This window comes from Cydia fagiglandana, chromosome 2, assembly GCF_963556715.1.
Source record: "Cydia fagiglandana chromosome 2, ilCydFagi1.1, whole genome shotgun sequence".
NCBI lineage: Eukaryota > Metazoa > Arthropoda > Insecta > Lepidoptera > Tortricidae > Cydia > Cydia fagiglandana.
Window position 1 is genome coordinate 538,894 of NC_085933.1, and position 27,463 is coordinate 566,356.

General features: G+C 44.0%; 1 protein-coding gene across 1 annotated transcript; it reads left to right on the forward strand.

Moving 5' to 3' along the window:
- On the forward strand, positions 1-27,115 carry LOC134673291 (programmed cell death 6-interacting protein). Its single transcript, XM_063531257.1, has 15 exons — positions 1-262; positions 474-592; positions 1,757-1,884; positions 3,503-3,656; positions 6,258-6,382; positions 7,078-7,262; positions 8,038-8,272; positions 8,626-8,841; positions 9,230-9,424; positions 22,795-22,989; positions 23,863-23,985; positions 24,135-24,305; positions 24,939-25,082; positions 25,245-25,368; positions 25,472-27,115. The coding sequence occupies exons 1-15, from the start codon at positions 9-11 to the stop codon at positions 25,672-25,674; spliced, it is 2,571 nt and encodes an 856-aa protein (XP_063387327.1). The 5' UTR covers positions 1-8; the 3' UTR covers positions 25,675-27,115.
- The last annotated feature ends 348 nt before the right edge of the window (positions 27,116-27,463 follow it).

Sequence of the window (27,463 nt, forward strand, 5' to 3'; positions counted from 1 at the left end):
AATATAGAATGCAGCTGTCAGTCGCAGTCGATCTGTTGTCAACCGATTGTCAAAAGGTGACAGTCGCAGTCATGGCCGAGTTGATTGCGGTGCCGTTGAAGAAGTCCGCGGACGTAGAACTGGTAAAACCACTGCGGAATCTGCTGCAGAACACCTATGAGGGCGCGGAGGACTGCACGGACTCGCTGACGGAGCTGGCGCGGCTGCGCTCCGACGCGATATGGAAGGTGTACGACAGGGCCTCGCTCGACGTTCTCTACAGGTACATAGATGACTCATTTATCGCCATTGAATCATTATTTATTCCTATTGCGCTATTTTTTTAGTAAATTAGTCCGGCTTGTAGGTTTTTTGGAATAGAAATGTGTTGATAAACATGTGTTTTGTGTGTGATCGACCTTGTAAACAAAGGGCCGTGTAGGGCGCAGCCGCGCGCGTTGTTTACGTGTAGTCAGTGTGTGTTGTGTGCGCAGCTACTACGACCAGCTGGCGTCGCTGGAGGAGAAGGTGCCACCGCAGGAGGTGCAGATCCCCTTCAAGTGGAAGGATGCCTTTGACCGGGGATCACTCTTCGGAGGAAGGATTAGTCTTAGTAAGTTTATATACACTTCTTACTAAAATATATTGCTCTTATAATCACATACAGTAAGTAAAATATACATTTCCCAATTACTTCTCTAAAATATATAGCATTTTATGTCTAAACTAAACCCCAGTACTTGCATTTCTGGTTTGTATTGTTACCTTTAAACATTAAAACATTTAAAAAATCTTTGTCAGATATTATGATTGAGCTGTTACACATAAAACAATGCCATCACAAATAAAATAGACTTGTGACTCATGAGCACTACTGAGTTGACAAATTTCAAACCAATTGGGGTTAGTATGTGAGTTGTTGACACGGTAATAATATCAACTAAGCAATTTGACTATTAATAGTTACCATCACAAATTTGTAATAATCACCGTCTAGATTTGTTTTGTACCTGATTGCCATTTGCAATGTATACTTTTGAAGAAATTACATAGTGATACTAGTCACATTGAAATAAGCCTACCATACAACAAAAAGTTATAGGTATGTATTAGTAAATAACAACAATATATAATGTATCTATGTATGTAATGTATGTATGGATGTGTGTATCTGTATAGGCATGAAACTTTAAATATCTTCATAGCCCATATCATTTTTACCAGAGTAGCCTGGTGACAGACAGACAGTGGAGTCTTAGTAATAGGGTCCCGTTTTTACCCTTTGGGTATGGAACCCTAAAAATGAGAGAGAATCATTAGGTTCTGAGAAATTATCAGTTTTGTTTGCAACCAGATTATTTTCTGTAAATGATTGTACAACAGTTTATTTGTGAAACCAACAGTGACATTCATTTTTCTTAAATCTGCACCATAATCCATATTAACAATCACACAAAATAGGCGCAATATTACACAAACACTCTTAACAGACCATTAGTAAATAATCTATTTAAAATTAAAAAAATAGTGGGCCTTCACTTTGTAAAACGAAAGCTTTTTAACTTAAACCCGAAATGCTATGCACCAAACCAAAGGAAAAAGAGTAGAATCAACTTATACATAATGATACTTTTAATTTTCAAGACAGAATTTAACTTACTTATATTCTATACTCATATAGTGGCAATAATCTCTTGTAATTCCGTCATGTCTGAGTATTGTGATTGTATGCAATATATTTTGATACAGTTGCAATAACAACATGTATGTATTACAGCTGTGAGCTCGCTGGCGTATGAGCATGTGTGCATCCTGTTCAACATCGGAGCCCTGCAGAGTGTGCTGGCCTCGCAGCAGCCGCTCGACACGGAGGACTCGCTCAAGCTGGCCACCAAGCTGCTGCAGGTATGAAACAGTGGATGGATGCAGGTATGACAGTTGATTCCCATTACGATTCATAAGAGCTTGTTGGTAGGCCTACATGAATAAAGTATATGTTGAGTTTTGAGTTTGTAAACAAGAGTGTTTACTTTCAGCAAAATGCATCTTAATGACTGCAAGTTTATAACACGTACTATAAAAACACTATAAAAGTAATAACCCAAACCCATACTTTTATATTGAAATCAGTACACTTTTATTCTACTTAATCCTTGAAAATTGAGACTGAGGCTCTACGTTACATATATGTCGTGCAACTCATGCGCAAGTGACAAAAAATACGTGAGTTAAATATTAGTATGAATCACGTCCTTACATATAAGAACGATTGTAAGAACAGAGTCAAATGCATTCGCTACAGCCGCCATAGATAAATAAAATACACAGAGATAACTGTACATATCACTCTGAGACGACGCCACGCTAATAAATGTGAGCTCACTCGCTAATGGACAGGAATTACTGTCTCAGATGTCATTCACACGCACTGATAAGATGTTATCGTCAACAAGTAGTCTAGGTTTAGGACTTAAATCTCTCTCAGTCGGTAAATCTCTCTTTCATTACCAACTTGGCCCTTATCTTTTCCTGATGACACTTGAACTTATAAGTGGTTATTCTTAGACGCTTGTTCATAAAAAGCGTATTTATAAATAAAGACCGTAGTTAGCGTGGGTATATACGGGTATGAACGTAGAGCAAAGGGTATGAATGAACTTGAATCAGTTTTACGAGATTTCTTTAAATTTACTTTAAGTACAGCTAGCTGCAAAATTGCATGGGCACGTTAAGAATGAATTTAATAATAAAGTGGCTATGCAATTTGACGACTACAGTCCCCATCAGATATATTGGAGTGGCCGTGGTGCTCAATAATATCTGAACACGCACTCCAACGCTTTGTCGAGTAAAAAATCGTAAATTATTGTTTATTCGAATGATGCCCATCTCTGATAACACTTTACCGACCTAACCTAATACATTTAATGTTCTGTGTTCCTTTTGTAAGAATGCGCTACACTTAGTGGCTTAATTGGTATTCATTGAGCTTAGTTTATATAAAGTGTCGAGTGACAGGCAAGTGATTCATGTCAGTGGCTATGGCAGGGCGTTTTATGACTTGTACTATTTAAATAATAAACCGGTGGAGTACGTCCGCCGGAAGACTGGCTACACGCTGAGAGTGCACCAGCTACAGTCGCGTCACTATGTGCACTTCAGTTAATTTGTGGTGCGCGTGCCGCGGCCGCTGCAGGACACCATCGCAAGCGCGGACTTCTGGCCGAAGGGTGTGGTGTTTCGGCGGTTCCGAGGCAACCTACCCTACGCCTAAGAGACGACACTATGGAGCCACACCGTTACGTCGTCGCCCAAATCTAATTTCTTACATGTTTATTGTTTTTCTTTGTCTTTTCTTTAATTTTGTATTTTCACAGTGCCTTGGTTTTATACAGTAATGCTGTGTTTCTTATTTGCGCAATAAATATAACCGTTATACAGTATCCACAACTTAAGAATACCTTCAAATCTAATATGTACTCGGAACGGGCATTCGTTTAGACAGTTTATTGATATTCATCAGCAAGCGGCGGGCGTGTTCGCGCACCTGAAGGGCACGGTGATGGGCGCGGTGCACCAGGAGCCCACGCCCGACCTGCAGCCCGACACGCTGCAGGCCCTCGCCGCGCTCATGCTCGCCCAGGCGCAGGAGGTCATCGCTTACAAGTGCATCCGAGGTATATAGCGTCCCCAACACGGTATTGGCCGTGCCCCGGTTCCATCCAAACTGGCAGGCGACTCGTGGCTCATATTTCTTAGCACTGTCTGAATGTCGTAACCGACCATATCTCCTGTAATTTTTAGTCGTGAGCCCCAATAAGCTTTCAGTCCTTAATTTTAATAACGTATTCCTGGTGGTAATATCCAATTAGGTACGATATTTTAAGTTAGGTTTCTCTTGGATTTAATTAATCTAATTCCTTTATAAAACTCACCTTATAGTTAGGGAGGCGAGGTAGCTAAATGGCGTAATTCAACGGCGCCGTCGAGACCTATCAAAATCGAAAGATAAAATAATTTCGAAAAGAAAAGCTCGTATGGCAAAAACCATTTTAGCGGTGGGTTTGGCGTGTACGGTTTTTCAAAAATGTTAAAAAAAACAGTTACTTGGGCATTCTCGAGCGCGTCAGATATTCATACTACGTATGCCCCGAGTGCCTCTGATAACAACGGTATACTAATCTGCCGGTTTGCGTGGTGGGGGTAGGCATATAAAGTAGTCAAAAATGCAAAAAAAAAAATTTACTCGAGCGCGTCAGATTTTCGGAAGGGGTGTTAAGTAGGCCCCAAGGAAGCTTCCTTTAAAAAAACTGACGATTTCGGCGTGACGATAAGTTACGATGAATTTTTGAAAATGCAATAAATAAAAGTTTTTTTGAAATACTCGAGCGCGTCAGATTTTCATATTATCTCGGTATCCTGAAAGCATATTTTTTTAATCTGACAAAAATGTTGGTGGGTTCTCTTAATCTGGCCGAAAAAGGTTTTTTGGTTTGGTTTGGTTTCTTTTTTTTCCTTTCTTATGTAAAGAGACCTTTTTTGTGTAAAATAAAATTACCTTTTTTGTTTATTTAAACTTTTTTTTGTAAAATGTATCGTTCGCGACTTATATGCCGCAACGCGTTCTTAGGAAGACGAAATGGCTCCTCCACACTTCCGGTCATGCGGAAACCGGCAGATTTTGTATTTTTAGTAAGTTTTAGATTATATTCTTCAAAATAAAAAAATAAAAAATCGCGCTCGAGAATGCCGGATTAACGTTTTTTTTTACAAGTTCGCGACCCTATAACTCGGCGGCGTCAAGGACTTATCGTCAGATTAGTTAAATTTAGTCTTTAAACACTAAAATCAACCACCAATATCTTAATCTGACGCGCTCGAGTATTTCAGACTATCCATTTTTTTTTACTAATCTGATCGTCTATCCTAGGCGCGCGTCATTACATATAGAGCTAAATACTTTACAAGGTTGTTCTATTAGGTCTAAGGTATCTCTCATATCTTAAACTGCCACGCTCGAGTATTGCCGAAAATTCCCCTATTCGCCTCCCTAACTATTATCTCGCCTCAACCAGACATCGGAATGTGTTTACCTATTGGGCGATTGTGCACTACAACACAAAATAGATAAGTACAGAAGTCAATCACATGTATGTACTTTACTTTTCATACCTACGCTCGGCGGTCGCTCTAGGGTTGCGATTGTTGCGAACTATGACTTATGCACAAAAAACTATCGTGGTAGTGGCACTCGTATCCATCGTATCGTATCTCGTATCTAGTTGTTTGATTTATTGTTGAGGATGAAACGGGAAGAATGGAAATATAAATTAATAATAACATTAATAACTCAAATAGGTATTTTAATTTTAATGTCATTGTTATATTACAAATTTGCCACAGAAAATATCTTGCGATGATTCCGAGTTGGCGAAATACACGATTATTATATTTTTAAGTGTAATAAATTCGCATTCTCATGTACAATGTAATAAATTCGCATACGCATTCTCTCTGAAACCACTGGTAGCTTAAAAAACGACAATCCACCGTTTAATGTTGAATTTAAACAACCGTCCACTGTACAGTTATAATAACTTTTTGTTTTGTTTCTCCATTATTGCACAAAAAAGTTCACAGACGCGTGTCTCAAGCGGATGGCACTCGCGCTCGCACTGGTCCCAACTGGTCCGAGATATCGTGTCCGTGAGCAGTGTCTATGTGTGCGTTGCTCGAGCGCGCTTTGTATGAAGGTTGATTTCTGTACCTATCTGTTTTGTGACTACAATCAATTTTACTGTCCGGCAGTCTGAGTTTTCATGGTCCGATATGGCATGAAAAAAACGGATGATTGGCTTGTGCACTTGTCCGTCTTTTTACTCGCAGGTGGTGCGGCGCAGTGGCATGAAAAAAAAGGGATGATTGGCTTGTGCACTTGTCCGTGTTTTTACTAAAAGAGAGGTAACCCCTAGCCCGCCCCCGCCCGGCCAAGTCATGAATAATACTAATTCCAGATGCGGTGCACAAGCATAAACACGTTTTTCATAGCTGTCATCTCGGACCGGAAAAAAACTGTTCGGAATGGGGAAAAGTAAAATGTCGGACGGTAAAATTACGTCTAGTGCACAAGCTACTATATACATTTAATGGCGTGCCATATCGGACCGGAAAAACTCGGACTGCCGGACAGTAAAATTCATTGTAGTGCACAATCGCCCATTGGATACAATGTTCTGGTTATTCTATAAAAGTATTCTTGTCTGAAATTGTTTGTACAGATGAGATGAAAGAGGGCATGGTGGCGCGAGTGTGTGCGCAGTGCGAGGAGCTCTACACAGACGCGCTGCGCATGATCAACCGGGAGCCGCAGCGGGCGCTGTTCGACCGCGAGTGGTCCGCCATTGTAAGTCAAAACATATCTTAATACTTTTACTATATTAGAGTATCCTCTGTGTACGTTGTCAATGACGAGACGAGAATGTGAATTGTCAAAGTATGCTGAAACAAAGCTGAATACGTATACGAGTAAAATTAGGTTTAGTATCCACTGAGTGCGTTTGATCAGTGATGCAGCAAACAACGAGTGGACTTCCATTATATTTGTAAGCAAACCTTATTATTCTGAATGGTTAGGTTCATAATTCATTAACCTCTTGTCAACTACTCGATAGGCTACATTCCTACTAGTCAAATCAGCTTCATTTTTAGAACTGTCGAAACGATTTGCTAATATGGAATTTATATTAAAACAAATATAGTGACGTCACGGTAAACTCACCTGCTTTTTATATTTCAATCCGATTTATTAAATTGTGTTTAAAAATAGCTGCTATCTATGTTTTCTAATAATTATCAGGTGCTTTATTTCGTGCACCGTTTGAAATAATTTATTTTAAGTATAGGAAACATCTCTATTGGGACACTTTATAGTATGCGGACACGTATCAAAACAATCAAATGCAAAACATCCAGTATTCCACCACCAAATTAATCTACCACAAGTAGTGTAGATTACCAAATTAATCGGGAAAAAATATACTTTCCAAATCGTACTCAAAACTCATTGTCATACAATACTCTAGATTTTTCTCTGTGCAGATAACAGCAAAACAGATGGCGTTCCGCGGCCTGACCCAACTCTTCCAGGGCATGGTCTGCCGCGCCAACAAAGCGGTCGGCGAGGAGATATCCCGTCTCCAGGTGGCCGTGGAACAGCTGAAAGGAGCCCTGGGCAGGCTGCCGCAGGCGCCCCTTTTGTCGGAGCAGCTTACTAAAGCCATGAGGTAACGATCCAGGGTCGGCAGCAATAGGAGACGTCTTTAGGTGGATATGGAACAACTGGAGATCAGGGCCGGTTGCAAATCCCTTTACAGGAGAAGCTCACCAAGGCCATGTGGTAATTTAGGGTCTCCAGCAAAAGGAGACGTCTCCAGCTGGACGTGAAGGAGCTACAGCCTCGGGCGGGCCGCAGGTGCCCTTACACTCCTTATAGGAACAGCTCAGAAGGGCCAGCACAATGGTGCAGGGTCTACAGGAATAAGGCTGGCCGAGGCGATATCTCGTCTCAAGGTGGAGATCGTTTTAATCTTTTTCACCACACCAACTCGAAAAGCCTTACTTTGCACTTCAAAAACTGATAGCAAAGTTGCGTTTTATTCACATGTGAGGCAAAGTAATCAAATGCAAATTTTGAGTTGTTGTCTTATGTTTGCTGGTAGAATTGGCTTTTAAATGATGATTTTGGATGAAAAATATTTAATAACATTCATTTGGATTTGATTTTGTTTGATATTTTACATTTAATATTTGCTTCGGGTTGGTGTGGTGAAAAATTTTGTGTTTCACTCCGGGGCAAATTTTGTTTAACCCTCGTGCTTTGAAACCCTCGCAACGCTCAAGATTCAATTTTTCGAACCACTCGCTACGCTCGTGGTTCAATTTTGGAATCTTTCGCTCGCTCAGGTATCAATATTAGCACGAGCGGTTAAACAACAACTTTGCCCCCTTGTAAAACAAATAACTATTGAGTGTCACTGAGGTAGATTTCCCCACCCCCAGGTTCCTCGCGGAAGCCACGAAAGACAACGACTTCATCTACCACGAGCGCATCCCGGAGGCGCGTGCGCTGGAGCCGGTGGCGCGCGCCGCCGTGGCCAAGGCGCTGCCTCCCCCCGCGCGCTGGGGCGCCCCTCCCCCCGCGCGCCGCGACCTGTTCGCCGCGCTGCTGCCCGCCGCCGCGCACCGCGCGCTGCAGGCCGCCGCCGCCAGGAGGGCCGAGGCCGTCAATGCCGAGGTACGAGTACACTAATACTGACTCTGTAACCCCGTCCCTCTCCCACCGACATGGACCTGTTTATTAAGCGTTGGCAATCGCGACCCTCGGCAATGAGGATACGACTGGAAAGAAGATTAGGTACATCCAATTCAACCGACCGATCAAATACCGCAATGTAATGAAACTCGCATGCGAGTTCTCGCACCGTCTAAATGAGCCTATAATGCTGCACAGTGTGATCGAGTTGCCACTCGATCGAAGCGATTTTTGAACACAAAAAGTACAACATTGTTTATAAAAATGTACCTTATGCAATCCTTCGCTTGTCTCTAAACTCTAACCGCACAATACTCGATCGAGTAAATTTCCAGGTGAACAAGCTCCGCGAGGCCACCCAGCTCCTCAACAGCATCCTGGCCTCGCTGAACCTGCCGGCCTGCGTGGAGGAGCAGGACTCGGGGGAGCTCCCGGAGTCCATCCGGAGCAAGGCGGCCGCCGTGCGCGCCGCCGGCGGCCCGGGGGCTTTACGAGCCCTAATGGAGGAGTTGCCGCAATTATTGCAGCGGAATAGGGACATTTTGGACGAGGTAAGTGTTGTTAACGGTAGCTCTACTGTCTGCTACTGAAGCAGAATATATGTCAAGATCGATAAGAAGTAAGCGTCCTAGCATCCCTGAACCCGCCTGCGGTTACGACAGAAGTAGAATACATTTCTCAAGTAAATGACATGAAACTTTGCTTTCTCTTCTAGGAATTATTTTTTGTTTTCAAAGGTATGCAAACCGAATATTTTGGCAATTATTGCATACTGAGCTGATGCCATTAAAGCCCGTTTAAAGGGTAACCATTTGCTGGTCCTTCTACTGTTGGTCATTTCACTGCGTCTGGCGGCAACCAGGAGTATGAGCAGGACGGCGTTTACACTTGCCCTAATACCGAGTTGAAGTTTTTACTAAAATATGATTATATTGACAGGCGGAACGCATGCTACGCGAGGAAGAGGAAGCGGACGCGGCGCTCCGCAGCCAGTTCGGCGCGCGCTGGGGCCGCACGCCCTCCCCGCAGCTCACCGAGGCCTTCCGCGCCAACGCCGCCAAGTACCGCCAGATCATTGACAACGCTGTCCGCGCTGACGCCATCGTGCAGCAGAAGTTCGCGCAACACAAGGAGGTGAGTCGATACTGATGCTCGCTGGGATCTCACGCCGTGCGGCTTCACTAAAGTTCAAAGTATATTTTATTAGCACTTATGAACGTTTTACAACTCAAACAAGTTGACTCAGGCGGAAGAGTGCATATTATCAACACTATTCATAAAGTGATTGAACGAAAACTTTTAAGTCGTGTCATGGTGTCGGTATTGCCATCAATACTTGGTATTTGTTTTAGAAAAGGTTGGTTTTGTGAACGTCACGAATAAATATTTTATATCTTAAAAGCTTTTGGTACCAAAGTAGGTAATATAAAAATTTTACCTTCCAATAAAATTATTATTATGTTTCCTATCCACATCGGATATCTTCATTGAGAGAGTAACGCGATCGTTGACCAATGATGCCGCTAGCGTCTATGTAGTCGCTCCGCCCCACGCCGTGACGTAGTTCCGCTTCCACTTCCTGCGAACCGTTGCTCGCTTCCCGCCACTCGCCACCGCCATGTCATTGTTGAGGAGAAGTACCGTCGGCATAAAAGTAGCCTAGTAGCCTGCCAGGAAGGCATTACTCAGATATCCGATGTGGATAGGAAACATAATAATAATTTTATTGGAAGGTAAAATTTTTATATTATGTGTTCCGTACTCCACATCGGATATCTTCATTGAGACCTGTTTATTATCTCCTGGTGGCGAGTTAGCGGGCGCGCAAGCGATAGGGCTACACCTACTGTCATAGAACTCAGAGAAAGAATAAATATGTATACACCATATTGCAACCCATGAAATCACAGTGACTCGTTATAATGTGAATTACAGGAAATTGAGAATTGAAATTGTAATCTCAGGTTCGAATCTGACGTTAAACTGGTTTAAGAGAATTCTCATTCGAAATCGCATCCGATCCGCAGAATCTCGGCGAGTCATGTTCCCAATTAACATATAAGCGAAAATATCGCTAAGTGAATAGCTTTCCAGCCAATTTAGTTATTAAGTACATCGTGGATCAAAAGCAATCGTAGGCGAGGCCGGCTTGGATGAGACTGTGGCTGAAAGAAATAAGCGAAGTGTCCCCTAACATTTTGTGTAATTCTCGCAAGGTGACGTACCCAGACTACCTACTTATACTGGGTCTATACTTTATTCCGGAGCTTCTAAGAGTCCAGTCGGTAAGACACGTTATCTGGTTTAGAGCCGAATTTCGGACACAAAATAATAGCGTTAAAGTCATCTATGTAATTGCCCGGGCTACAGTGTAGTAGAGTAAGGTCATTGACCCTGCGGCCTGATGCTAACAGCAAAAGTGCGGCAGCTATTCTATCGTACTTCTTCTAACGTACCTAACGTTGTAGGGCTATTTAAATTAGGGCAAGTAGATGTCTCGCGTCCCAAGCTGGTGCTTTGGGAGGCGCTGGTCTCGCTATTAATGGCGTTGGAAGAAGGCATAGTGTCCGATAGTGGTTCATACACAGCACTTGTGAGAGGCTTATGAACGAGTATCGTTCTGAAAGCTAACATGGATAATAGAAATAGACGTCTGAGATAGCTCGCTACTTCACTGGATAGAGGTACCTGGCAGATGATCTTATTTTTGATGCACCATAAAGACCGTTTCTACATTGTGGCCGTACATGCAGCCTAGACAAGGGGACGATCTAGGGGCTCCCGTTACTGTTTTCTATACAAACACAGTACCGGAATCGGGAATATCCGGTTCTTCCATATTAGTGAGACAGTGACAGTTGCGTTTCGTTCGCTACGTAGCGTTAGACCTTGGCATGTTATATGCATGCGCCAGTCACGCCAGTAGCGGATGTCACTCCTGATCCCGCCAGCTCGGTGTTGGAGCGTCCTATCTGACAAGAGCTACGCCTCATTCTTAAGGTCGTTGACTCGTAAGGGAGGGCGGTCTGACGTTGTGTTCACTAGGACCGCCAGTAAATTGCAAGCTTACCACAGCTGCTTTAAGACTCCTTATCACGCCGTCGCAGTACACAGACTAGGCTGGGAGGTGGAGACATCCATGCCAAGTCTCACAGGCAGCTGTCAAAGGTCGTGGTAGCAGTTCAATGAGTCTGTTAAGAAATACCGTGGCACAGTGCGAGGGCTCTCGAAGGCGGAGGCCGGCCAACAAGGCGCCTGTCAGGTGAAGACAGTCTCGGCGGCTGCTGGGCGCAGCTGCCACTCGGGCGCGCAGTGACTTCTTGATAAACCGTCGCCCTCGGGGGTTGTACCGACCTGGCAAGTAGCAAGCAACCAGCGCGACCTGTAGACGATCTGCTGGCATCAACAGTTTTTGCGACAGCCGTAGTAACGGAAGGGATGTAGTGTCGCCGTCGTTTTATGTATACTGTACCGGTGCAGTTGTATGTTTACACTTCTGTCGTCAGCGCTGCAGATGCGGCCCGTTAACGGTTACTCTTCGCTGAAAGGGCCTTACCTCGTACATTGTCTACCAATATTGGAGATTGTAACGGACTGCTTGCATAAGATGAGGAAGAAAGTGGTGCGAGGCTTTCGGCAGCTCCGTGTTGCTGGGGACTGCGAAGGCTTCACCTTCCTCCATGAACTAAAGTTTGCGAATTTGAGACTGAACAGAAGGCATTGAGTCTCATTTCTGCGAGAAACTCTGCAGCAAGGCAGGCCTGTATGTCGTGAAAAAGAAAACTTTCAATCGGTGTGTTGTGCCGCGTGTCCCACGTGATGTCTAGGAGCGTGGTGGTCTAATTCGCTTTATCCGAAGAGACACCCTATATCGAGTTAGTATAGGGCATCGAGTTAGTAGCATGCTTTTAAGGAAATCGAACTGATGAAATCAAGTCTAAAATCGATTTTGGCGCTTTGCGTAACAAAAGTGTTTCGATAAAGTCGAATACAGACAGATGGAAACTGCTGGAGTCCTCCTGGCCCCTTTCTCTTAGCACCGGAAACTCAAGCTTGTTCAGGCGCAGCGGGTTTATTTGTCCCATTTTGTTTATTATGGCTTTTCGCACGAGTTCGTCTTTGTAAGACGGAACTTAAGCTGGAGAGCGCGAGCAAGCAGAGATAATTATGTGAAGTCTGCAGACCTTTTCGATGCCTTTCACCTCGGTTTCGAGCGGTCGCACAGGGCCTTGTCGCTAGCTGTTCTCCGGTTGGACCACTCCATGGCCTCGAGAAGTCGTAGGAACTTCGAAGCGACACAGCGAAGTCGATCAGCACCTTTATGAAGCCCGGGAACACGACGTATTTTCCTCTGAGTATCGACATATCTTACCGCTTTCAACTCCGGGCAGTCGAGCCGCGCTAGGACGGGGCTCTTTACGACCTTGTCTGCCGTCGCCGGAGGATTCTTTAACCGAAACCAAGAGCTTAGCGGTCTGTTCGTGCTGTACCATACCATACCTATACCTGCACCATAGCTATAGGCGCCTGCGTACCTCAATGGAACCATGTGGACAGGACAAAACTGATACTGTGGCGCCCAGCGAGCAAGGGACGACATCGTCGTAGTTGCAGCATCGGTGGACAGCATCGGCGTGATTGTGGCAATCGCCGCCGCTCGGGAGGCGCCGGTGCGTGAAGCTAGGGGCGCCATCGTGGCGGCCGGCTCGGGGGGGGGGGGGGGGGCACCGGTGCCTGAGGCCGGGCAGCTCATGGCGGCCGCCACTGGTTCGGGAAGCGCTGGTGCGTGAGGCGAGGACCCATAGTGGCGGCCCGCTCTAGAGGCGTTGTCGCGTGAGGCGGGCGGCTCCATCGTGGCGGCCGCCGCCACCGGCTCGGGAGGCGCCGGTGCGTGATGCGAGAGGCGCCATCGTGGCGGCCAGCTCGGGAGGCACCGGTGCATGAGGCGGTCGCCGTCTGGCTGGCTGGTCTGGGAGGCACTGCTGTGAGGCGAGAGGCGCCATCGTGGCGGCCAGCTCGAGAGGCGCCAGTGCGCAGGTGGTGGTGCCATCGTGGCGGGCGGCATCATCGTGGCGGGCAGCGCCATTGTGGCAGCCGCCGCCGCCGCGTCGATGCGTAATGCGAGAGGCGCCATCGTGGCGGCCAGCTCAGGGGGCAGGCGGCGTCATCGAGCGGGCGGCGCCATCATGGCGGCCACCGTCGCCAGGCTCAGGTGCGAGAGGCGCCGTCGTGGCGGCCAGCTCGACAGGCGCCGGTGCGCGTGACGGACGTTACCGGCACGGGAGGCGCCGATGGCTAGGCTCGTAGCTGCACACATCATCACGGCGACGCTGTTGCCCTCGGCGGTGCCATCGTGGTGGTCACCACCGGCGCGTAGGTCACCAGCGAAACGTCATGACGGGCGGCAACCAACGCGGCGATCGTCGCTGTACTCGTAGCATTTCCACTGCTTACACGTAACTTACCTTCCTTCCGCTAGAGCAGTCGGGACGCAGAAGCGGTCCGCCTTCACCTTGGCGCTTGGGGCTGCGATGCGCCCGCAGCTGCAGGAGCGGGCGTGTGACGTCTCGCAGAGCCACGCGGATCTCTCGGAGTCCCGCTGGACTGGAAGCGTCCGCACCGCAACTGCAGCAATAGGAGCGGGCGTGTAACGTCTCGCGGAGTCCCGCGGACTGGAGGCGTCCGTACCGTGACTGCAGCAACAGGAGCGGGCGTGTGACGTTGAAGTGTAAGCCTTCGGCTCGGAGAAGGTGGTTTATGAGTGATACACGCAACGGTTGGATATCAATTGTATTTTATAATTAAATGTGCGGTTTATATAGGAAAGCATTTCCTTTGTTCTTTACACTAGGTCTAAAGTACAAGGTTGAGGAAATGTAACATTATTTTTATGTTTGCAATATCGGATTACATGGTATCATATTACATTTGGAAAATGAACAATTAATTTATTAAATCGATTCGCGGTGGGTGGTCAGCTGTGTGTGTGAGTCACTCCATGCTACACGTCCTTCCTTTTTTTTGAGACAAAAATACATAGTTATGTTTGTTTTTGTCTTTACATTATTATGTGTATTTTTTTTGTTTTACTTATGCCTATGGGCTACACTAATACATCATATATGTAAATGATATGGGATTATACATGTTGAAATCATAGTTTGCTATAGGTATTTAATATCTAAGTTTACACAAAGTTAACTTATGTCTATAGATGGCTTATACAATGTAGTTTGGTGCTAAAATTATGTTTATACAATGCTTATTATCGAGTTATGGTTATCTAGAGGTGTCGGTATGATACATGATATATTTTCTCTGGTCCTTATGCGGTTGGGAGCCCTATTGTTTGTGTTGTTATGATGTTTGTTCGTTATTTGACTCTATTTCAATACTGAAGATAGCACTTTCGTATTTACTGTATACTTTTGGGGTTCAACCGTATTTTTTTTTGTTCATATAGGTTGGTCGTATTGAGTAAGTCGCCTGGCAATTGGAATATGCCGGCGTATTTCGCGCATATGCTGTTAATAGAGTCGCTTTTGTCAGCGTTTAAATTGTCTAGCTTCATGAGGGAAAATAGTAATTTTACTCTGTCCGCATCTGTTTTAGTATTTTCGAATGAAAAACAATCATAATCGCTTAACGGTGTTATTTGCGGTGTGAAATTTGTCAAAGTTAGTTCCTTAACCGTTATATTTCCTTTTTTGGTGCTTATTAATGTATTGGCTACGAAAATTCCTTTTCCGATCTTGCTGGCTGAAATGACGTAATTCCCTTGGATAATTTGTTGGCAATTTTATGCTGGATTCCGTTCTTGCTGGTAACTGTGTGTGGTTAGGATAGTTGTTTTGGTGGCTGTAAGTCTCTAAATTTAATGGTATTGTTACTAGTTTGTTGTTGTTGTTTAAAGTGATTGTTGTTTTTTCATAATCTATGACGCAATTGTATTTTATTAAAAAGTCTTGTCCAATTATTCCGTGAACTTGTAATGGTAATTTTTGGAATACGTGAAATTCGTGCGGGTAATATTGACTATCACTCTCTAAGCGTAGTGCAATTGTATCGTATGATGTAATTGTTCCTCCTATCCCGTGTATGTAGGTCAGCTTGGATTGCATGCGACCTTGGGTTTTCAATGCTGCGGCTTGTGTTATTGTGCTTAGGCTTGCGCCGGTGTCGATAAGAATTTCATGTGTCCATAAGTCAGGATATAATTATTGGTCTCGAAAAAATTGCAATTGGCTGGGTTTTTCTTTTTAACATATGTTCTTACTTAATGCTAATATGTGTACCCTGATTTTGAATAACAGTATATGGCTCTTTTATACATTGGGTAATAATAACTATGTGGTTAAAAGGATTTTTCTACATTGATGACGCAAAACTCGTATTGTAGTATAATGTAATACTCTAAACTTTTAAATTAAGTAGTATTCTTTTGAGTGAAATACGTTTTGTATTTATGATATATGTTTTTTTTTTTTAATTATTACGTTGACCTATTGTGGGTATGGTAAATAGGTTGTTAGGTATCTTTGCGAATTTTCTTCGACATGCAAACTGGTCATTAATTCATTAATTTATTATTATATTATGGACACAATACAACGTGTATTGTATTTACATGTAAGGGTTTTTTTGTGATTTAATTTTTTTGTCATTAATTTAACTTATTTTTAATTAAGTAAGTATTTTTATTTTTATTTAATTGATTTATTTATTATTATCGCTGTAATTGTAGGTATTTATTTAATGTTGTTATTACGTTTATTAATTTTGTTATTTAATTAATGTTCTTTGTTTTAATTTTATTTTATTCATAAATATATTTATTATTTATTTATTATTTATTATTTTGTAAGCAGGCAGGCAGTTGTGACAACTGACACTGCCTGTATCTAGTAATCATTAATAGTTATCGTTGACAAGTAAATGTATTGATGTGTTTGTCTAATTTATTTTTAAATTGGTTCACATTTTTTGCTGAAACCACATCTTCGGGCATATTTAGTACGTAATTTATTGTATTATTTATTTCTTTTCTTATCTGATTCTTCTTCTCTTTTTGTTCTGATTGATAGCTGTTTTTATTTTATTAGATTTTTTTTAGTATAATGCTATATTTGATTCTTATATGTATGTATATACATATATACTTTTTTTTACAGGCTGTTTTTAACACATGTTTTTATTAATAAACATAATATGTGTCCAAAGACCTCCATGCAAGGTAATACTCGACCCTATCATGATGTCTCAAGGATTCAGTGCTTGTAAAAGAAAAATATTATTCTGATGTGTTATAGTGTCTATTATTTTCCCTGGGGTTTTCATTTATTTCTATTTATTTTTTCATCAGAATTTTTTTTGCTCGTGATTTGTGGAAAATTGTTTATTATTGTAATAATTAATCGCCAATGAGCCATTTTGTAATGTCTGCATTGTGTAATAATTGATCGCCAATGAGCCATTTTGCAATGTCTGCATTGTGACCTAATAATTGTAAGCTGACTTTGTGATACTTGTCACCTGTCTTTTAAAAAGTACACAGCGCTCAAAGCTCAAAGCTTTTAATAGTTAGCGCTCTCGGTCGGCCGACCTTTTTTTTTACATAAAATATATTTATTAAGGATACAAAAATCAACATGCAATTGTTTGCATGGACATTATTTATTATAGCGCGCTAATACATATTACGCGTTAATATGTATTACCAGACAGTTGTTTTCACACATCGGAATAACAAAAAAACCTTTCCGTGTGCCCAAGGAGTCTCCACGATTGATGCTCGATCGAATCATGGTCAGGTTTCAAGGGTTATTGCCTGGTTGTATCCTGGTGTACCTTGCTTACATGCTATTATTTAATTCCACGAGCTACCCCATTTTGAAAGGAAATCATCATTTTGAAAACTTAAAGCATATAAGAGTCACAATAAATTTTAGTTGATCAGGCTAATGGTTGCAACACTTATCTGATTTAGCTCTCTCAATGTGATATTTATATTTTTCCTTTTTTTTTATTATTTGTCTTTCATTATATGTAGTGTATAGCTTTTCGTATAGTACCTATATTATGCCTTGATCTTCATATTATGTGTTGCGATAATTTTTTAGTTTAAAACTCTAATAATGCGTTAATGTAAGAACTGTTTATGGTTATTTATTTTTCTTCTTTCTATGTAGGTAGGTACTCGAAATTTGAGATGACATAGCATATGTTGCATGTTCATCCGTATTGGGTGGCGTGTGACGAGTACGCGTGACGCGGCCTTCACGAGTCTGGTGCATCCCATTAATCATATCATATGTTTAAGTTGGTTAGTAGCTAGTGTTCATATGTTTGTGTTACTTTGTATGTTTTGTTGTTATTGGTAATTTGTTGGACGTGATTTTTGATTGTTTTATTTAAATTTTTGTATTATCCCTTATATTTGGTTATTATGAGTATATGAGAGTGGGGACTGGCTGATAGCATTTTCTTATTTTTATGCAATTTCTAATTAGTTAAGTAATAGATCCGTGGACTGAATATTATTGATATATAAATGTAAGTTAACGTATGTTAATGTAAGATTGTTATTTATTTACTTTAGATTTAAAAATTAAATATTTACTCTGATTGACTACATGTCATAGAAATTAGTTATACCGTTAATTAATAAAAAAAATTGAAATCAAATTTGTAAATTGAATAGATAAAAATATGGATTATAATTCGCAACAAAGGTATTAAAGTATATGTAAGTTGAAATTATTTGACCTAAAATAATAATAATATTCTGTGTAAGTAATGTTTTCATGTATAAAATAATAATGTGTTTTGTAATTGTAATAAAGTGTTGACATGTAAAATACTTCTAATTTACCAATAAAAGTTTGATTGATTGATTGTAATAGCGAAATGATTTGATTGGGGTTTTTTTTGTTTGTTTTTCTTTTGGAAAACACGAAATTAAATTGTAACTGGTTAAGATGGCCTTTAAAGAAATATATTAAATATGTTGCGTATTGAAAACCAAATGGTGTGAAAGCTAAGTTTTTGAACGTTAAATTGGTTAATAATTCGAAAAGATAATAAGTGATGCTGTTTTATGTGTGGAATAGTAGATTCTAGTGTTTGTCAGTTAGTCCAATGTTTGGTTAGTGTGATAGTGGTTTTGTCTTTACGTTGGGAAATGGGTTTGTTATGTTTTAATCGATGCTAAATAATATTATTGTTGAGGTGTTTTTCTTTTTATTGTGGTCTTTTAGATACCTATATGAAGATATATTTGTTAAGTTAATTGTAAAGATGGAAATAATGGAATGCACCCCGTCTCAGTTATTAAAAATTGCTGATTGTATAAAGCTGTTTGAGTTAACCATGCGACGCGTTATATGTGTTTTGTTTGTTTTAATTTTGTTTATGTGTTTTAAAATTTAACGAATGATGCCTCGGTAAAATTTATTGATGGTTATTAGAAAATATATTTGTGTTATTAATTGTTTTATTTTAGCAAGTTTTTGGTATTTAATTTTATCTATATGTATGTTTTATTACTTGTTTTATTTTAATAAGTTGTTGATATTTAATTTTATCTACATGTATGTTTTATTACTTGTTTTATTTTAAGAAGTTGTTGATATTTAATTTTATCTATATGTATGTTTTATTACTTGTTTTATTTTAATAATTATTATTTATCGTTAACTGGTGAATATATTTTTTTAACATATATTCATGTCCTGGTTTTCGTCATCAAGTAGTAATCGTAAATTAATTATAATTTTTATTAATAGATAAATAGATAGTAGAAATTGAAATATCGCTCGCAGACGGATCTGCATGTTTAAAGAATAGATTATTCATTATTATGATTATAGATCTATCTTTACATAGGTAGATAGATTATGGATTTGATTAATATTATACTTAATGATAATTTTAACTGATAATTGTAATAAGGCGAAAATAAAAATTCTTAAGTAGTTGGTGTGCTTGCTTACTTGTTAGTTTTGCGTTTGGCTGCGGTATACGTAACGGCTTCGGTATTGCCTCCTGGAAGTGTGGGCTCTGCCATGTCCATGAGGTGGCTGGTGATCCGGCCGAGTTCGTAGTTGGGGTCGACGGTGAATACCTGGTGTTTTTGTGGCCCACTGGACTGTTCTTGTTGTGGCTTTCTGTCCCGTGGTATCCACCGTTATTATTATTGTTATCATCGCCCCTGTGCCGCTGTGAGCTTGGCTAGTGCTTGCGCTGTTGGACGCTTTGTTCGGAGCAATGATGACTTTTCCTTTTTGGCTGCTCATGACCTTCTGGACGTAATCTTCTCCCTTGACGAGCTGAACGTACGCGCACCGGTCGAACCAACGCGCGTGCTGCTCCCATGGGACGTCGTCCTCCTCCCAGTCCTTGAGTCCTCCGTCGCAGTAGAAGCACTTGGTCTTGTCGCTCTGGCCGGTGTAGTAGAAGCCGGCCTCGGCGAGCTCCTCGGGCTTCTGCTTCATGCTCTTGGGCCAATCTTCGAAGGTTCGGAGCCGGGCGGCCTTGTTGTTGTAGCGCGGGTGCGGGTGGGGTTTGGGGAGCACACTGGCGCCGGTGTCGGGCGGCGCGCACATGCCGCACTCGTCCTGGCCTGTAGTCATCTGGTGTTTGCTGTTAGGCACAGGCGGTGTTGGTAGTGGCGGCGGGGCTGGTTGGCTGGCTGGGCTACTATGCGGCGTTTAAACTGGGCTAGCTGGCTGGCTGGGCGGCTGGGTGGCTGGCCGGCTGGCGGTGGGCGGCGTCTAAGCCGGGGCTGCCTCGAGCAGCCCGACTGGCAGGGTCGCCATGAAGTGTAAGCCTTCGGCTCGGAGAAGGTGGTTTATGAGTGATACACGCAACGGTTGGATATCAATTGTATTTTATAATTAAATGTGCGGTTTATATAGGAAAGCACTTCCTTTGTTCTTTACACTAGGTCTAAAGTACAAGGTTGAGGAAATGTAACATTATTTTTATGTTTGCAATATCGGATTACATGGTATCATATTACATTTGGAAAATGAACAATTAATTTATTAAATCGATTCGCGGTGGGTGGTCAGCTGTGTGTGTGAGTCACTCCATGCTACAACGTCTCTCGGAGTCCCGCGGACTGGAGGCGTCCGCACCGCGACTGCAGCAACAGGAGCGGGCGTGTGACGCCTCTCGGAGTCCCGCGGACTGGAGGCGTCCGTACCGCGACTGCAGCAACAGGAGCGGGCGTGTGACGTCTCTCGGAGTCCCGCGGACTGGAGGCGTCCGCACCGCGACTGCAGCAACAGGAGCGGGCGTGTGACGTCTCTCGGAGTCCCGCGGACTGGAGGCGTCCGCACCGCGACTGCAGCAACAGGAGCGGGCGTGTGACGTCTCTCGGAGTCCCGCGGACTGGAGGCGTCCGCACCGCGACTGCAGCAACAGGAGCGGGCGTGTGACGTCTCTCGGAGTCCCGCGGACTGGAGGCGTCCGCACCGCGACTGCAGCAACAGGAGCGGGCGTGTGACGTCTCTCGGAGTCCCGCGGACTGGAGGCGTCCGCACCGCGACTGCAGCAACAGGAGCGGGCGTGTGACGTCTCTCGGAGTCCCGCGGACTGGAGGCGTCCGCACCGCGACTGCAGCAACAGGAGCGGGCGTGTGACGTCTCTCGGAGTCCCGCGGACTGGAGGCGTCCGCACCGCGACTGCAGCAACAGGAGCGGGCGTGTGACGTCTCTCGGAGTCCCGCGGACTGGAGGCGTCCGCACCGCGACTGCAGCAACAGGAGCGGGCGTGTGACGTCTCTCGGAGTCCCGCGGACTGGAGGCGTCCGCACCGCGACTGCAGCAACAGGAGCGGGCGTGTGACGCCTCTCGGAGTCCCGCGGACTGGAGGCGTCCGTACCGCGACTGCAGCAACAGGAGCGGGCGTGTGACGTCTCTCGGAGTCCCGCGGACTGGAGGCGTCCGCACCGCGACTGCAGCAACAGGAGCGGGCGTGTGACGTCTCTCGGAGTCCCGCGGACTGGAGGCGTCCGCACCGCGACTGCAGCAACAGGAGCGGGCGTGTGACGTCTCTCGGAGTCCCGCGGACTGGAGGCGTCCGCACCGCGACTGCAGCAACAGGAGCGGGCGTGTGACGTCTCTCGGAGTCCCGCGGACTGGAGGCGTCCGCACCGCGACTGCAGCAACAGGAGCGGGCGTGTGACGTCTCTCGGAGTCCCGCGGACTGGAGGCGTCCGCACCGCGACTGCAGCAACAGGAGCGGGCGTGTGACGTCTCTCGGAGTCCCGCGGACTGGAGGCGTCCGCACCGCGACTGCAGCAACAGGAGCGGGCGTGTGACGTCTCTCGGAGTCCCGCGGACTGGAGGCGTCCGCACCGCGACTGCAGTAACAGGAGCGGGCGTGTGACGTCTCTCCGAGTCCTGCGGACTGGAGGCGTCCCCGTGGCCCGCAGCGTCGCGGTGTCTCGGAGTCACCTTGGACGACAGCAGAAGAAAGACGTGGCGCCGGCGCGGCGCGCGCGGGTGGGGGCGGGCGCCGGGCCCGCGCCCCCGCGCCGGGGGACGGGGCGCCCCGGTCGCGCCGCAACTAACAACACGAGGTACTCCCAGGCTACTGCCTGAGAACCCTCCGCGAGTGACGAAGTAACTTCTAGAATATCTTAAACTGGCTCACCGGATGGTTCGAGACAATCCAAACCTCCTTATCAGCGAAGCGCGGCCCCCGGCAGCGGCGCGCGCAGGCCGTCCGCCGCCGCGCCGCCCGGGCGCCGCCGCCGCCGCCGCAGGCACGATGACCGCACGTTCCCTCTCCGATGCGGAGCGACTTGTTACCACTTGTTAACAAAAACCACTGACGCACTTCCTACTTCGATCTCGAAAATGCGAGTTAACGGTAACGATTTTAGCAGCATGGAATGCGAAAATTAATTTAGCAAGAAAAAAGTGGGTAGAATCGAAAAGCACCGTTCGATGGCTTCGATCGCGAGACCGCCAAAAGACTAATATCGGCGATCTCTGCCATATCTCACTATTTTAATCGACCGAGCTTTGGATCGGAAATGTAAAAGCACCATGCTGCAAAAATATACGCAAAAAATATTTGCGGACCATCGGTCAAGACGGTCGACGAAACAATGACATGGCGGTGGCGAGTAGCGGGAAGCGAGCAACGGTTCGCAGGAAGTGGAAGCGGAACTACGTCACGGCGTGGGGCGGAGCGACTACATAGACGCTAGCGGCATCATTGGTCAACGATCGCGTTACTCTCTCAATGAAGATATCCGATGTGGAGTACGGAACACATAATACAATTTGCTACACAAGTTTTGGAGTCACTTATTTGCCGTTTGTATCTCTACCCTCTTATTCATAAACGCGCTACAAGCGTCAATCGGCTTTCTTTGTCTGTCATTTTGACTTATGTATTAGAAAGAGATAACACCCTAATTGAACTAAATCAAGCCCGTAAAGTTTTATGAATAAGGGGGCTAGTCTTTAATCATTGATATGTTTCGCCAGGACATCGAGCTCCTGGGTCGCAGCGACGGCGAGATCACGGCCGGCGTGCCGGAGGCGGCGGGCGGCGGCGGCGGCGGCGCCGGCGCGGGCTCGGCGGCCGCGGAGCTGCGCGCGCTGCTGGCGAGGGTGGAGACGCTCAAGAAGGAGCGGGACAGCCTCGAGAACGATCTCAAGGACGTCACTCTTGATCTGAAGGTTTACTGTTTTTTCAACACACTTGCTCGTAACGTGGAATTTATTGAACAGATTTTAGGCTCATAACTCGAAATATTACGCACGCGTGCTTTTTAGGGTTCCGTACCCAAAGACTAAAACGGGACCCTATTACTAAATAAGACTTCGCTGTCCATCCGTCCGTCTGTCACCAGGCTGTATCTCACGAACCGTGATAGCTAGACAGTTGAAATTTTCACAGATGAACAGAAAATCAAATCAAGAGTGAACAGGCACCTTCTGGGCGAGCTCGCTCCATCGTAGGCCACGTCTACGCCTCGGCTAGTCTGTGGCCATGAGTAAGCCCATTCATAAAAAAAATAAGATGTATTTCTGTTGCCGCTATAACAACAAATACTAAAAACATAATAAAATAAAGATTTAAAGGGGGCTCCCATACAACAAACGTGATTTTTGACCAAAGTTAAGCAACGTCGGGAGTGGTCAGTACTTGGATGGGTGACCGTTTTTTTTTTTGCTTTTTTTTTGCATTATGGTACGGAACCCTTCGTGCGCGAGTCCGACTCGCACTTGCCCGGTTTTTTTTTAATTATATTATCGCACTTGTGCCGTAATGTGTGATAGAGTTAAGAGTGTAACTAATTGCTAATATCTAATGTGTAAATATGGATAGAATTCACGGATTAGGCCGAAAGTGTATAATTGCCAGGACTATATTTCGTTATCCTGTATTACGAAACAATTCTTGCATAAATGTATTGGTATGGAGTCACAACCGCTAGCGATCGTATTGAGGTTTGAGGCAGACTATTATAGAGTTTCCCCAAATGATTACGCCCCACGCCATTGTCGCGTGTAAGTGATCGTTATAACCGTCAATTGATGTGTGTGCAGGAGCAGTTCCTGTCGGCGTTAGCCGCAGACGGCGCGCTGGACGAGCCGGCGCTGACGGCGGGCGCGCTGGGCGCCGCGCTGGCGCCGCTGCAGCGCCGCGCCGCCGCCCTGCAGCAGCAGCAGGTGGGGTTGTATACTGTGGACTGTTGTCTGAAAATAAATCATTATCTTATAAGAAACCTCAATATTTTCGTTCAATTCGTGAAATTTCTACACGACGCAAATTCGTTTCCTACTGCTGAATAAGTATTTATCCATTTTTCGTTTTGTAGGACTCGTTAGTGGCGGAGATCCAGCAGGCGCACGCGCGCTTCGCGGCGGCGGGCGGCGGCGGCGGGTCGCGCGGCGCGGCGCTGGGCCGCCTGTGCGCCGCGCACGACGCCTACGCCGACCTCACCAACAACCTCAAGGAGGGCGTCAAGTTCTACAACGACCTCACACAGGTAACACATGTACTAGTGGCTCTGTGACCTGTATACTCTGTATCTTTAGGTATTCAAATAAAAGTAAACAAACAATTTGTAAATTTTTGGGTACTTTTAATATTTTATTGGTTTACCAACCAAATACAAAACCGCCTGGATCAGTCACTAGAAGACCTGACTTTGACGTACATTATTTGATCATGTTACGTTTTCATCTACCCTTAACTGGCTTAAGGAGCCATTTGAGGGTAAATTTTGTTTACTTTTATTTAAATGCCTAAAGATACAGATTATTGGTATAAATCCTATGACTCCGCCATTTTGAAAAATGTCCAATAAATTTTATGAGCATCAGTTGAGAAATGCGTCCCATAAAGGAGACCAGCCCAATATATCACAGCTCTAAAAAAGAGTGTTTCCACATTTAGGCACCAAATAGAGCAGGGCAATACAGAATTACCGTTCAAGTGTAATATAAAGAAAGAGTCGAGCAAAGTTTGACATCTTCCAAGGAGCGTCAGAAAGACGTGCAAACTTTAATTTATTATTCTTAATTATTCCGTTTAGATTTGCTGCTCATGAAATACGACTGGCGTAAGTTTTGTAAACCAATCATAAGTTGGATTAATTTAACCAGTTATTCGTCCACAGCTGCTGGTGACGTTCCAGAACAAGATCTCCGACTTCTGCTTCGCGCGCCGCACCGAGAAGGAGGAGCTACTCAAGGACCTCACGCAGGACGCCTCGAGGGTCTCCCGCCCCGCCCCAGACCCCCCGCAGACGCCCGCTCAAGAGGTATTTTTTTTTTTTATTTAAGATTTATCAATTTTTATCATAATCAGAAAGTCGAGAGAAGTTTGACTACGCTTAATTTCTCAAAAACTTTCCAAACACAATCGACCCATAAACACCAATATTTAAACTTACTTACATTCCTAACATTATCTATTTCTGCAGCCAGCCGCGGTAGCGCGGAAGGACCCGCCGCCGCGGCCGCCGCCGCCCAGCGCGGCGCCCGCAGCCCCGGCCGCCCCCGCAGCCCCCGCGGCGGCCGCTCTGCCGTACCCCATGCAACCACAAGGTAACATCTTTCCACTTACTAAAAAAATAGTAGCCACATCTTTCTCTAACACTGTTTAGTCTCAGTCAGTTTGTGCTTTCTCTGATAATATGTTATGTTACAGGCATGCCGTTACCGTACGGCGCGGCCCCGTACTACTACGCGGCGCCCATGCCGACCGGCTACAACCCGTACGCCACGCTGCCCTACCCGCACCACGCGCCGCGCCTGCCCACGCAGCCCTACCAGCCCTACCAGCACCCCCCCGCCCCGCAGGGGTACCCGCAACCCCCTCCTCACGGCTACAACCCCTATGGCACACAGTAGAACCGACTACACCACCTAGAATGAAGCTGCAACACTGCGACGGACGGAGCCCGAATAGTTGACGTATATGCTTTCAAACTTTTTCCAGGCACGGTACGATTTATTGACACATATGTACGCGCTAATAGAATTTCAACTTTAGCATTGAGATTTAAGGTTCAAATTAGATTGCACTTTCATGAAATGTGACTTGTCTTCAAATGAATCATCAAAGCTAGATTAATTGGAAAATATTTCGATATTTTTGGGAAAACCTTATAGATTGGTGCGGCATGGAAAAGGGATTGAACATGTATGAATAGGTGCACTCCTACACGAAACTTTAGACTATATTAAAGTTCGGGTTAAAACGCTCCAGATCTAGGTCTTAATAATAAGTACCGTATATTTATAGTATCCCTAGTTGTAAGGATTCGGTGCAAGGTTGTTACTAATGTTGGATTTATAACTGTTGATACGCTTGTTTTAGGCAGGTTCACACCGAAATTATACTAACACCAAAAAAATACATTTTAAATTTTTTATTGATTTAAATATTTTAGTTAATAGTTTAGTTTTCGATACGAGTTGAACTCGTGTTGTTATGTTATGTAACACTAAAAAAATGGCCTTATTTTATCAAATAGGTAAGCCTATCCATTTGTAGATGAACACACGAATACTAACTTTGTTACTTATGGGCCTTATGGCACAGAGTTCATTTCTAATTTATAAATGCTTACTGGCAAGTCAACCACATTTAAATGTACAACAATAAAATACAAGATTCGTTTCGTGGTAAATAAGAATTAATACGTTTTATTTTGTTCTCCTTGCACTAACCAAATGAGTTGTCATATTGCATAATTGTCACAATTGTCAATAATATGTATTAATTGTATTTTTATAATGTCGGCTGTTGATATGTTGTTTTTATTATATTGAATAAGTCTGTGATCACCGACTGATGCTCCACAAACGCATTTACGACAAAAATAAGTATACACTATTACATCAATTATTAGTTTAGTCATTTTCATCTTTTAGTGAAAGCATTTTGTGTAATGTCTTATTCTTTAAGAATAGATGAATCTGAATCTATTACAACCTGAATAATGTACTCATCCTTGACGTGGACTTTACACATTAAATAAACACATACAGATATCGTGAATTTAAAGCGGCGATTGGATTCTTATACGCTTTTTAACTTAAAACAGAATATGAATCTCCTTGTCATAGGTTTTGTGTCACGATTTCTGGTTAAATTGAACTCCAGTGTGTACATTTACTTTATGTTTGTCAGGCCACTTCGGTAGGTGCTTTTAGTGCGAGAAGGATTCTATTAGGGTAATATATAAACAAATTTATTAATACTGCATGTGAAATCACATAATTTATAATGATTTTCAATGAAGTTAAGTACTTGTAAACTTGTAGTAAATAAATATTTTTTATTGAACTATTGTTTTATTGGTAATGGCGTTCATCTTATAAATAAAATAATCACAATTGAAACTAACGATAAACTTTTACTTTAATGTCACCTCGGCCTCCTTCATCAAAATCGGCTCAGTAGTTTGAACGGAGTGTAGAACAAACATACAAACCCTCATTATAGATTATTCCACCTTGCTTTTCGTTTTCTGTAGTTGGGTTAAAATCTAGTCAAAGTTATATTTACACGTTACTGTAGTAACCACATGCCGGGTGAATGTACAATAATTGTACGTGTACAGTTGAGGTAAACATTTTGTTTTTTGTATCACGGGCCACGGCATTGAAAACCCCAATAATAATAAAAAAACCT

Coding starts and splice junctions, on each gene's coding strand:
- LOC134673291 (XM_063531257.1), top strand. CDS start 9: ATGCAGCTGTCAGTCGCAGTCGATCTGTTGTCAACCGATTGTCAAAAG. Junction 1,885..3,502: donor TGGCCACCAAGCTGCTGCAG/GTATGAAACAGT, acceptor GATATTCATCAG/CAAGCGGCGGGCGTGTTCGC. Junction 8,273..8,625: donor CCGAGGCCGTCAATGCCGAG/GTACGAGTACAC, acceptor GTAAATTTCCAG/GTGAACAAGCTCCGCGAGGC.